General features: G+C 35.4%; 2 protein-coding genes across 2 annotated transcripts; both read left to right on the forward strand.

Moving 5' to 3' along the window:
• The first annotated feature begins 1082 nt into the window (after window positions 1-1082).
• On the forward strand, window positions 1083-3290 carry LOC306852418 (mitochondrial import receptor subunit TOM22 homolog). The gene is made up of 4 exons (XM_079389207.1): window positions 1083-1343; window positions 1694-1812; window positions 1907-2024; window positions 2550-3290. The coding sequence occupies exons 1-4, from the start codon at window positions 1251-1253 to the stop codon at window positions 2622-2624; spliced, it is 405 nt and encodes a 134-aa protein (XP_079245333.1). The 5' UTR covers window positions 1083-1250; the 3' UTR covers window positions 2625-3290.
• A 2782-nt stretch (window positions 3291-6072) lies between these two features.
• LOC306852419 (meiotic recombination protein DMC1/LIM15 homolog) lies at window positions 6073-13256 on the forward strand. The gene is made up of 14 exons (XM_079389208.1): window positions 6073-6272; window positions 6543-6600; window positions 6794-6838; window positions 6925-7071; window positions 7176-7258; window positions 8330-8382; window positions 8480-8521; window positions 8617-8689; window positions 8796-8887; window positions 8989-9062; window positions 9147-9261; window positions 11200-11260; window positions 11331-11447; window positions 12894-13256. Exons 2-14 carry the CDS (start codon window positions 6544-6546, stop codon window positions 12961-12963), a joined length of 1029 nt encoding a protein of 342 aa, XP_079245334.1. The 5' UTR covers window positions 6073-6272; window position 6543; the 3' UTR covers window positions 12964-13256.
• Window positions 13257-13353: the final 97 nt, after the last annotated feature.

A 13353-nucleotide genomic window follows, 5' to 3' on the forward strand; every position in this document is an offset into this window, starting at 1 on the left:
TAATATACTCTGCACATGGTATAGAATATGGAACATGTATTTTCAAAAGCATGTGTTAAGCAAGTTGTAATGAAATTTCGTCTAAGTCGTATGTTACTGAACTTTGAGCGAACTTCACAAGAAGTGCTTCCTCTTTGATGATTTTTATAGCCGCATTTATGACATACCTTCTAGTTATTGACACCCTGATTGACTTCAACACCAATTTGATGTTATAAAAGAAGAGATAAATCCACTGAAGCATAGGTGTCCCACATTAGTCAGTGTTCCACATTACATGAATCCACCCTGTATCCAACCAATAGACAAGATCATTGTATACATATGCTTTTGTTTTATGTTTTTGAATTTGTAAATTAAAAATTTGCAATAAAGTGTTTAATTTCATGAAAAGATGATGCCTCTTTCCAAGCTCCATAAAAGAAAGCATGCATAAAATACACAACTCATACATTTTATACATACAATATTTTAAGGCTATTGAGACCACTCTTTCTCATATATTTTGAGATCAAAATAAACATGTATTTGATCATATATGTGATCAATGGGGAAACACAAACCCTTATTTTAAATGAGTAACTAATAAGTATTAATTTGATGAGTAATTGAATAAATAACTCTTACATTACATGAAATACAGCATAATTAAAAAGAAAGGTTTATTTATTTTTCCCACATAATTGCCTAATAGTAACACAAGTATAGCCTACACAAAATATAACTACAGATCGTTTCCCATCGGTAACAACTGTGGCCAGAAATAAAACACATGCTTTCACTAACTTGAAACCTTTTAAGAAAAGACATGGACCTTGTTCCAAGTATTCAGTTAAAAAGAACTATGTTAAAAGTACAATAATACTAATAAATTAAACAATCTGTTTTGTTTCGAAACAACTTCCACAGGATCCGTATATTCTCTTTTTTTGGTATGAAGTGACGTGAATATGTACGTACTTGGAGTTCCTCCTTTCCTTCATAGTAATAAAAGCAGCAATCTTCCACTATTTCATCGCACTCATGAGCTGCAGTAAGACCTCCCTGGCGATAGGTGTCCTAATATGTCTTTGTGCTTCCTTACAAGGAACCGGGGAAGTAAATCCGTCTCACGTGTAACCCAAGTGACCTCAGGTTTCAATGCGTGCTCTTTGCTTCTAAGTCGTTGTGAAGCTGTAAAACACCACTGAGGCCCTTTCACAATTATTATATAACGTTTATAGTTAAAAGTGACTAGCGTCGTGTTTTAAATGGCTACTATCCAGGAGCTCTCTCCAGACTCTGGCCGCGGGGAGACACAACCCCCCGAAGACGAGATCGAGGGTGATGATGAGGATGAAGAGGTACTGGATTGCTTCCACAGTTTTGCTTGACCTTATGAAATTGTGAAGATATAGGAAACTGTAAGCAAAAAGACTAAAGCTGTTAGCTTGTTTGGTGCTTTTATAGCCAATATGAGCTATTTAGCTGGTCAAACATGACATAAAATGAATAGTATATCATATTTTAATTTTGCACAGTTAATAGAACCTGTCAATTGTCAAATGCAGTTTACCTGCTTACCTGTACATGAGGAATGAGATTTTCTATTGAGTCCTGAGTAAGCCATTTTTACTAAGGCAGTTTCTTTTGTCCCATGACTGTGGTGTTATTCATTTTCTGATATGGCTCCTACTTTTTCCTTCTCTCACAGTTGGATGAAACACTGTTGGAGAGGTTGTGGGGTCTCACAGAGATGTTTCCAGAATCATTGCGATCAGCAGCTGAAGTTTCCGCACAGAGTTCCCTATCTGTAGCCAAAAAAATTTACAGGTGAGGTCTACACTTAAAACCATACAGTCACATTAACTCTAGAATTAATCTGGACATTTCAGTATCATTTTTTTCACATTATGCTTTATTTTAGTTTCTCCCGCTCAGCTCTATGGGTTGGTACTACTTCCTTTATGATTCTGGTTCTGCCGGTTGTGTTTGAGACTGAGAGGTTACAGCTAGAACAGCAACAACTACAACAGCAGAGACAGGTAAGTAGCACCAACAACTTGCATAAATAAAAAAGGAAATTTTTTTTTTTACACAGCAACTTATAAATCTTGAAACTAACTTTGAGCTACGAGGTTGCTAATCAAAGGAATTCTAATTTATTATTATTTAAATGGGATTGCTGGTGGAAAACTACATTAACCAGGATTCTGCGTAGAAATCTCCACCAATTAGAGAATCATGAAAAGCAAATGCAAAAAGAGCTGCACACTGCCATAAAACACTGCGAATGATGTAACCGTCTCAGTCTCCCTACGTAATACCTTTGAATATTTTTCCATTGCTTTTAAATTGTATACGTGTCGTTTGCAATGCATCATAGGAATTGTAGTTCTTTCGTACACAGTCTTGTGCCTATATCTTTTTGTCGTATTTTCAAATGCTTTTTTTCTTTAAATATAAGTTTGTGATGTTGAGATTTACCAAAAAAGCATGTTTTATGTGTATTTTTCATTGAAATATGAATCCATTTCTCATTTTCTTTGTCACTTTTCTGCTTTCAATAGATTTTGTTGGGTCCAAATGCTGGCATGTCTGGAGGAATGCCTGGAATGATGCCTCCTGCTCCTGGGAAGCTGTGATGATGTATATATTGTAACATCCATGAGAAGAAGAAGGGGAAAGAGAGAGGGAGCAGGAACTGGAGAATGATGTGAGAAGATGCTGTGATTGGTCAACATCAAGAAGTCGTTACCCTGTATATTTTGTATAGTACAGTGGAGACCTTGATGACTTTTTATGAACTTCCCTCTCTCTCTGCCTTTCTCACAAAACATTCTGCATAGACTGTCAAATAACATTTCTTTCGGGAAGAGCATAGCAGGTTTTGGAGAATATTTTGACTGTGTTGTAGGTGTATTATATTTCTAAGAGAGTGTTTACGGTGCAATGTTGGCCATTGAAATGCCGGATCAACACTGACATGCAAAGAATCTGTAACGGCATCCAAAAGATCTGTAGTATTTATGAGGGCACACAAGGCCAATATTCATTGTGAAATTTTCTCTGTCTACAAATTATGGTTGTTTCTTGTTCTTGATTTGGAAATGTTAAAACCTTTAGAAGTGGTTCTCTAGTTAGGTAGAACTAACATCATGCAAAGCTTCTGCAATGTTATTCCTCAGACAAAAGCCATATAGTATGCAGAACCATTGTGAAATATTTAAGAGGGAATGTTTCAAAACATTGTACTTTCAGTAGCGAATAATGTTTGCTCTACATGACAGGAATAAAAAAAAGTCCTCCTCTGTCATTGTCTTTTGCATATACAGGTGCTGGTCATAAAATTTGAATATCATGAAAAAGTTGATTTATTTCAGTAATACCATTCAAAAAGTGAAACTTGTATATTAGATTCATTCATTACACACAGACTGATATATTTCAAATGTTTATTTTATTTGATGATTATAACTGACAACTAATGAAAGTCCCAAATTCAGTATCTCAGAAAATTAGAATATCAATTAAGACCAATGCAAAAAAAATGATTTTTAGAAGTGTGTGTGTGTACAGCACTCAATATTTAGCTGGGGCTGCTTTGGCCTGGATTACTGCAGCAATGCGGCGTGGCATGGAGTCGATCAGTCTGTGGCACTGCTCAGGTGTTATGAGAGCCCGTGTTGTTCTGATAGTGGCCTTCAGCTCTTCTGAATTGTTGGGTCTGGCGTATTGCATCTTCCTCTTCACAATACCCCATAGGTTTTCTATGGGGTTAAGGTCAGGCGAGTTTGCTGGCCAATCAAGAACAGGGATACCATGGTCCTTAAACCAGGTACTGGTAGCTTTGGCAGTGTGTGCAGGTGCCAAGTCCTGTTGGAAAATGAAATCTGCATCTCCATAAAGTTGGTCAGCAGCAGGAAGCATGAAGTGCTCTAAAACTTCCTGGTAGACGGCTGCATTGACCTTGGACCTCAGAAAACACAATGGACCAACACCAGCAGATGACATGGCACCCCAAACCATCAATGACTGTGGAAACTTTACACTGGACCTCAAGCAACGTAGATTATGTGCCTCTCCTCTCTTCCTCCAGACTCTGGGACCTTGATTTCCAAAGGAAATGCAAAATTTACTTTCATCAGAGAACATAACTTTGTACCACTCAGCAGCAGTCCAGTCCAGACACTTCTGACGCTGACTCTTGTTCAAGAGTTGCTTGACACAAGGAATGCGACAGCTGAAACCCATATCTTGCATACGTCTGTGCGTGGTGGTTCTTGAAGCACTGACTCCAGCTGCAGTCCACTCTTTGTGAATCTCCCCCACATTTTTGAATGGGGTTTGTTTCACAATCCTCTCCAGAGTGCGGTTATCCCTATTGCTTGTACACTTTTTTCTACCACATCTTTTCCTTCCCTTCGCCTCTCTATTAATGTGCTTGGACACAGAGTTCTGTGAACAGCCAGCCTCTTTAGCAATGACCTTTTGTGTCTTGCCCTCCTTGTGCAAGGTGTCAATGGTCATCTTTTGGACAACTGTCAAGTCAGCAGTCTTCCCCATGATTGTGTAGCCTACAGAACTAGACTGAGAGACCATTTAAATGCTTTTGCAGGTGTTTTGAGTTAATTAGCTGATTAGAGTGTGGCACCAGATGTCTTCAATATTGAACATTGTAGTGGCCCAGAGAGGTTGTTGCTTGTCTGGATCTCAGTCAGAGAGGCTCAAAACAGCAGAGTTTCAGGTGTCGAAGGAAGACTTTACTACACAGAGTAACAAAGCCGAGTAAGACAGCTGCCACATTCACCGTCTCACTCGTCTTTGTTTGTTCAGATACCACATTTTATACCCTCAAACTATCAACAATGTTTCAAGGTTGGCGCTTTCTATTTTTTATTGGCCATATCTTTTTGGCCTGCCACCAATATTTTGCAGCTCCCCCAGTCTGTAATCTAATGGTGGAATATTGCTGAATCTGCCCTTTTTTTTTTTAAACATCTGGCCTCCCATTGGTTGGAGGTGATTTCATTCTTCTCAATGATTCCATTCTTCTCACTGTCCTTGATGTCCCCACCTGGCATATTGCTCTGGAACTTTCAACCTCTGCTCATGTAAACTCACAGTCTATATGCAAACATTCAGTTTTAGACTAATTTAACACATTATCCAATGTATTGATTACTTTCATGATTTTACATTCTCTTTTTAGTAATGTTAGTATGATAATATTTCTTTATTTTACTACAGTAAGATAATAACATTTCTATATTTTACTACTAAATTACACAATAATATTTTCACAATATTCTAATTTTCTGAGATACTGAATTTGGGACTTTCATTAGTTGTCAGTTATAATCATCAAAATGAAAGGAAATAAACATTTGAAATATATCAGTCTGTGTGTAATGAATGAATCTAATATACAAGTTTCACTTTTTGAATGGTATTATTGAAATAAAACAACTTTTTCATGATATTCTAATTTTATGACCAGCACCTGTACTTGATATTGCATATTACATATTTGCGCAAACATAACTAAATTATAAATTATATGTTAATGCAAAATAAGTCATATTTCAGTTGCACTCTACAGTGATGATTTGATCAAAATAGCTGTTTACCTAAACCTAATCCTAACATCAATAGCCTGCTAATCCCCCCCCCAGGCAAAGCTATTTCCTTAAAATAACTATTTTGCTTTTTTCAGGTTTCATAGGTGGAAGTGACGTCACAAAACGAAGTCAGTTTAAAAGTCCTAAATGAATAATTTCCACGCTCTGTTTATTTAGATTATTGTATGTTATAGGGAGAAATAAAACATTTTCTATACATTTTTTATAAGGTTTTGAGATCTGGGTTTTTGGAGAATAAAATATCGACAGCCTTAAAGGTATTTGAACGCTTTAGAAATAAATAAAGGCATGGTAAAACTGTTTCAAAATACCTTTTTAAAAGCACATCTGAAAGTAAATCGTTTTAATAAAATTGTGGAACATGTCTGTAGCAGCCTATGGTCCGTAGTCTGTCACCTGTGTTTATATAAAGATAAAACAATAATAATGTTTTTTTTTTTTACATTTACAGGTCAGATATTTTTTAAAACAGAGAAAGAGATCAATAAAACCACCTAGATATATGTTTATTGAAGTTTAAAAATCACAGCTATGAAAGCTGAAACTTGTCATCAGAGCGCGGGACAGATGCGCGCGCTGAACAGTCTCAGCGCGAAATCTCTGATTTGAGCCACTGATTTCTGTCAGCTTGCTTTGAGAGATAAACGTGAGGTAAAATTTCGTTTATATTCATTTATATGTCAAAATAGTTATTTTACACTCTTACGAGGAACATGTCACTAACTGTTAATGTAACAGCTACAACAAGAATTAAGATAAATTCTTTTGAAACGGACAGCTTACATAGTTTACAAACAGCTGATTAAAATGTAACAAGTCAAATATAAAGATTTATCTTGATGCTTACATACTGTAAGTAACGGTTATCTGGACTCCAAAATAATGTATTTTATTGTATTAAAAAAAAAAAAAAATCCCTAGAATGAAAGCTTTAGCGGACCAGGCTTTGGAGGATGAGTCGGCGTACCAAGAAGATGAGGTGATGCACATTCATTTCTGAGCTAAACAATACATTTTCAAACGTGTTTGTTTGTGAGGTCTTGTTTATACAGTATATTACATGTTTCAAAATGCATTTAAGGAAAATATAATTTATTTTCTCTTTTTCTTTCTGTTTTTACTTGTTGACAGTTGTGTATAACATAATGAAAAAATCTATGAATTCCCCATAGGAATCATTTTTTCAAGACATTGAGCTCTTACAGAAACACGGGATTGTAAGTGATAATGTCACTGTTAAGTTATTAAAGTTATGGAAATGTCATCATGAAGGTGGCTCTGATTCATATCCCTCTCTCTTAAGAACATGGCTGACATTAAGAAACTGAAGTCTGTAGGCATTTGTACTGTGAAAGGCATCCAGATGACCACACGCCGTGCTCTCTGTAACGTAAAGGGACTGTCTGAGGCTAAAGTTGACAAAATAAAGGAAGCCGCTGGAAAATTGCTGGTAATTTGATGTGGCTTCCTGGAATTCATATAACAAATTTATTTGATGAAGGAGACTGGATTTATGTATTGTACAGCCATTACATTTTGTCTTTTTGCATGCAGACATGTGGATTTCAGACAGCGTCTGAATACAGTATAAAAAGGAAGCAAGTGTTCCACATCACAACAGGCAGTTTGGAGTTTGAGTAAGAAATAACCTGTTTAATAGCCCTAAAATACAAAGCCCCACAGATGAACAAATCAAGATATTGTGTCCATGATTCAACTAAAATGAGGGAAATAATAAAACATTACCCCAAATGAAGTTGTGGGAACAAACTCTTAAAGGAACACTCCAGTTTTTTTTTGGATATAGGCTCATTTTCCAACTCTCCAAGAGTTAAACGGTTAAGTTTTACTGTTTTTGAATCCATTCAGCTGATCTGGCGGTAGCACTTTTAGCTTAGCTTAGCATAGATCATTGAATCAGATGAGACCATTAGCATCTCGCTCAAAAATGACCAAAGAGTTTAGATAATTTTCCTATTTAAAGCTAGGCTCTTCTGTAGTAACATCGTGCACTAAGACCGACTGAAAATGAAAAGGGTAACACTTTATTTCGATAGTCCACTTTAGACATTCTACTAACAGTAAGTAAATTTGCAACTACATGTCAACTAGCAGTCATTAGAGTATTAGAGTATTAGAGTATTCCGGCGTAATAATCAAGGAACTTTGCTGCTGTACAGTGGGTGCAGCAGGCGCAATGATATTACGCAGCGCCTGAAAGTAGTCCCCAGCTACATATCATAACTAGTTACCTAGCTGGGGACTACTTTCAGGCGCTGCGTAATATCACTGCGCCTGCTGCACCCACTGTACAGCAGCAAAGTTCCTTGATTATTATGCCGGAATGAGAGTATATTTCCTAGCCATATCAGCCTCGCAACTTTTCATTTTCCGTCGGTTTAGTCATTTTTGATGACCAAATGCTAACGGTCTAATCCGATTCAATGATCTATGCTAAGATAAAAGTGCTACCACCAGACACGGAGATAGGCTGAATTGATTCAAAAACGGTAAAACTCAACTGTATATCTCTAGGGGAGTTGTAAAATGAGCCTATTTCCAAAAAAAGTGGAGTGTTCCTTTAATTTGTGGCCACAAAATCCATATTTCCTATGTCATGTATGGGGCTCTGTACTAAATAAGGGTTTAACATTTTGTCTGATATAAGTCACATGAAAGCAGAAATACTTTATTCATATTTTGTTTAGCAAACTCCTGGGAGGAGGTGTAGAGAGTATGGCCATTACAGAGGCTTTTGGTGGTAGGGTGCTTTTATGATTACGAACCAAAATTATATGTTATGCATTTTCTGTCCAAAATGACATGTTTTTATAAATCGTTTCCCATGCCTCCTTCAGAATTCAGAACTGGAAAGACTCAACTCTCTCATACACTGTGTGGTAAGAGCAAAAATGGATCTTGTGGAAATGTTAAATGTGGAATTTAAGTCTAATTTTAAGATCATTAATGTCACTCCATTTCTCTTTTTCTTAAGTAACTGCTCAGCTTCCTGGTGAATATGGGTATACAGGAGGAAAGGTCATCTTCATCGATTCTGAAAACACCTTGTATCATTTCTGCATTTGCTTGCTTTGTGCCACATTCATTTTACTAAACCTATTTAATATGGAGAAGCCATATTGAACGTTTTCTCCTTAATAATTGGAACACCAGTCGGCCTGAGAGGCTAAAGGACATAGCTGACAGATTCAGTGTGGATCATGAAGCTGTACTGGATAATGTGCTTTATGCACGTGCATATACAAGTAAGAACTTTTTAACTTAGTTTTGAAAAGTTGTTTAACAGGCCATCCAATGAGGTCACAAAGAGTGTTTTTTTTTAATAGCCTGTCTTTTTCATTAATAGGTGAGCATCAGATGGAACTGTTAGACTTTGTTGCAGCCAAGTTCCATGAGGAAGGAGGTGTCTTCAAGCTTCTGGTATGACAGAAGAAAGACACATTCTGAGGTTTGAGGAAGTGATTTTAATTAATTTCGTGGCCATCAACAATTAATATTCCACAGATTATAGACTCAATCATGGCTCTGTTCCGGGTGGACTTCTCTGGAAGAGGTGAGCTGGCTGAGAGACAGCAGAAGCTTGCACAGATGCTCTCCAGACTGCAGAAGATCTCTGAAGGTCTGTCAAATCATCATCTTTAGGCCTATATGCGACCCTGAACCACAAAACCAGTCTTAAGTCGCTGGGGTATATTTGTAGCAATAGCCAAAAATACATTGTATGGGTCAAAATGTTTGATTTTCTTTTATACAAAAATCATGTTCCATGAAGATATTTTGTAAATTTCCTACTGTAAATATATCAAAACTTAATTTTTTATATGTAATATGCATTGCTAAGGACTTCATTTGGACAACTTTAAAGGCGATTTTCTCAATATTTAGATTTTTTGCACCCTCAGATTCCAGATCTTCAATTAGTTGTGACTCAGCCAAATATTGTCCTATCCTAACTTATTTATTTAGCTTTCAGATGATGTATAAATCTCAGTTTCGAAAAATAGACCCTTATGACTGGTGTTGTGGTCTTGGGTCACATATATTAATGAGACTAAAGGCCTTTCCACACTGAGCACGATGCTGAAAAGCGAGGCGAATCACCAACAATGGTTTTTTTCCTCAGATATGTATCATGTAATATGGATTTAACATCTAAATTATAATTATAAATAAATTATAATAAACAAAGTTTGGTTCTACACCAGAAACACAAGCTATCTATAATGCTTACAAGAATAGGCTACATCCTAAAGTACAATTAGCATCAAGCTACACTTGAAAATGTATTTATTAATGTATTTGCTTACCCACTTTAAACCATCATCGAGTGCTTGTAATAACTTCCGATTGTGATCTATAGTTGATTTTTATTTTATAATAAGCAGACACATGCACTCTTTGTATATTTAATAACGCTACACTGCTAATATTAGTCATAAACATCCTTTATTGCTATAAAATGAGCTGCATACAAAACACATACATAAAATATTTTTATTTTACTTTTAGTTACTTTTTCTTATTTGTAAGTCGCTTTGGATAAAAGCGTCTGCTAAATGACTAAAAGTAAAAAGTAAAGTGTGTAAAGACCATCGACTCTACCGTGCGACTCCACTGGGCTGGGACACCGGCAAAGGATATAAGTATCGCTTTTTATTTTTTTCCATTTATATGTTTACTATTGAAATGTTGTTGTATGCATTTGTCAATTTTATTTAATTTCTGTATTTTCTTAAATGGGTGCGTATAGAGTATTTACAGTGTTAACTTTTAGTTTTAGTTACTTTTTCTTATTTGTAAGTCGCTTTGGATAAAAGCGTCTGCTAAATGACTAAAAGTAAAGTAAGTAAATATATCATGTCTATTTGCTTTCATATTTCATGTCTAGAAAAATGTTTCTCTTTTTTTTTAAATACGGAAGATCTAGAGATTGAACGTGCTCTGACTCAACACTCGCGCACATGGAAGAAAACGGACGGTGCTCTATAGATCACATGATTCAGTGGAGAATTATTACAAATGTTATTCTATAAAGAACATGTGAGAATAAATCTGTTCTCAAATATCAACGATAACAAGAACTCAGTATCCACTCTCTTATCCAGGATAGGTACTCTTCTTCTTGTTTGTTTACACTGGTTTTCGAAACAGCGCCACCATTCTCACCCTTTTGTGCAACAGCAGCTGCTCCGGTCATGTTATCCTAGCTCAAATCTTATTGGACGGCCCATGTTTTCGCTTTGCGAAACTGAAAAGATTCGTCGGACTGGTGGAAAAAAAAACATCCGCATTTTCGGTGCGCGAATGTTCGCAGTCTGTGTGGAAGCATCCATAGGAAGCTGTTGTTTTTATTCCAGAGCGTCATCGCATCCGAAATTCGTTTTGCTTTTTCGTGCTCAGTGTGGAAAGGCCTTAAAGATTACTCTTGTAATAAACCTGTCAATAAAATGATGGTAGTCAGTCTTATCTTTAGTTAAGTAAGCTTATGATTTAGACATGTGCACTTTATTTTCTGAGCTTCACTTAACTAGTAATATCTGTCATTTTTTGGATATAGAGTACAACGTTGCAGTGTTTGTTACTAACCAGATGACTGCAGATCCAGGAGCTGGAATGACGTAAGTAGGAACACAAAACAAACCGGAAAGAGAATTTTGGGGAATTTTACACTGATTATTATGACCTTAGATTTCAAGCGGATCCCAAAAAACCCATTGGTGGACACATACTGGCACATGCCTCCACCACACGCATCAGCCTGAGGAAAGGACGTGCTGAATTGAGAATTGCCAAAATATTTGATAGGTAATTTCAAGAATTTCTCGGTAACACTTTACAATAAGCTCCCATTACTTATAATGCATTAACTAACAATGAGCATTGCAATTGTTACAGTATTTATTCATCTATTAGTGTTAAAAATTCATTATTCATCATTTGTCGTTCATTGTTAGTTCATGGTCTATTAACCCTTAACTGTCACCGTCCTGTATACGGGACGCCTAACTTTACTTCAATATATTACCATTAAATCCTAATCTAATCATGACAAACTACATATTGTTGGAAAGGTCCAAGACTCTTTTTGTTAAAAATTATGTAGGAGCAGTAATAGATTAATTTATGACAAGAGTGCACCTCAAAATATATACACCATAACAGGAATTCTGACCTTTGACACAAAAATTATATTCCTTTCCTTTTTTCCTATCACATGTTTTAGTAATCATCATATACCTGTTTTATATATCATTTGAAAGCTTAAAATCTCAAAATTCATCCTGTGAAATCCGTTTTGAAATCGGATATTGCGTCACCATAGAAAGGGTATTTTAAAATCTTTTAGCGGGCTCCTCCCCCTTAGTGGGAGGTGTCATACTCCAAATATATTACGGTCTTATAGAATCAAAACTTTTTATAATCTTGACAAAATACATATCATCGGAAAGGTCTGAGTCTCAAGATTCCATATTTTATATTTTGTGATGGGAGTAAAAGTGAGAGAGAAATTGATACATTTGGGACAGAAAAAATTCAATGGGGTTTGAATGGCACCTGGTGGCTGTTTGTGGTATAACGCCTAAACAAAATTGCGTAGTAACCTCATTTTTTTTTATATCAACTTCAAATTTGGAACACAACTTATTTAGACATATGGCTTTAATTTTATGCCAAATTTGGATTAAACATATTTTGTAAAATATTTATTTTATATAATAATAATAGTACCATACATGTTATTTACAGTAAATTTTAACTTTTTTTTTTTTTACTTTCATTTTTTTAAATTATTTCACTTCTGCAATAATCTGCTGATTGTCTTCTTTAAAAAGAGACCGACCTTAGGTCTGTATTCAAAAGCATTCATGAATTATAACAATTGAACTTTAAATAGTGCACATTCAAGTCTGTTTTCAAAAAAGGGGGGGGGGGGGTGACAGTTAAGAGGTTAAATAAAGAGATCAAATACAACTTTTGATTTTAATATTCTATTAGTACGTGTTAAAGCTAGAAGATAAATAAATGCTTTAAAGTATTTTTGTTATTACATTGTTAGTTCATGTTAACTAATGTTAACAAATGGAACCTTAATGTAAAGTGTTACCAATTTCTCTTTTTGTTTCGCAAAAGCACAATTTATGCATACATTAACATTGTTAGCTAAATATATTTGTATATTTAGACAATAATTTTATATGATTGTCTTTTGATTGAAATGCTTACATCAACAAAACCTTTGCTTTTCTACAGCCCAGACATGCCGGAAAATGAGGCTACTTTTGCCATCTCAGCTGGAGGAATAACAGATGCCAAAGACTAAGAAAACATGTTAAACAGCATGTTATGAGTTCCCCAATCCTTCGACGTCTCCAGTTTGTTAATGATGGATAATCTGTTTACACTGAACCAGTTGTACCTATTTATTTACATGTTTATCGGTTATCTGTCTGTTTATGCATTGTATTTATACTTTATACACTACACATCTGTTTATATATTGTGTAATTTGAATGGTACAGTATTATTTATTTATACAAAGCTATTTTAATTCAATTAAAATTACATAAAAAATGTTGAATAAAAACCATTGCATCTTAGTCACATATTTAATGTTAATATTTGCCTTTTTGAACACTGCACTTGTAGCTTTAGAATAATTGCCTTAATTTGAAAAGCTGTGGATGTGGCTATTATTACACATGGTCGCTGC

Source organism: Barbus barbus (genome assembly GCF_936440315.1).
Source record: "Barbus barbus genome assembly, chromosome: 32".
Taxonomy (NCBI): domain Eukaryota; kingdom Metazoa; phylum Chordata; class Actinopteri; order Cypriniformes; family Cyprinidae; genus Barbus; species Barbus barbus.

Bases quoted from the DNA above. Each gene is read 5' to 3' on its own strand.
- LOC306852419 (XM_079389208.1), top strand. From the start codon at position 6,544: ATGAAAGCTTTAGCGGACCAGGCTTTGGAGGATGAGTCGGCGTACCAA. The intron at 8,383-8,479 runs GTAGGGTGCTTT...TGCCTCCTTCAG, and splicing joins CATTACAGAGGCTTTTGGTG to AATTCAGAACTGGAAAGACT. The intron at 8,690-8,795 runs GTATCATTTCTG...TTGGAACACCAG, and splicing joins ATCGATTCTGAAAACACCTT to TCGGCCTGAGAGGCTAAAGG.
- LOC306852418 (XM_079389207.1), top strand. From the start codon at position 1,251: ATGGCTACTATCCAGGAGCTCTCTCCAGACTCTGGCCGCGGGGAGACA. The intron at 1,813-1,906 runs GTGAGGTCTACA...GCTTTATTTTAG, and splicing joins GTAGCCAAAAAAATTTACAG to TTTCTCCCGCTCAGCTCTAT. The intron at 2,025-2,549 runs GTAAGTAGCACC...TGCTTTCAATAG, and splicing joins AACTACAACAGCAGAGACAG to ATTTTGTTGGGTCCAAATGC.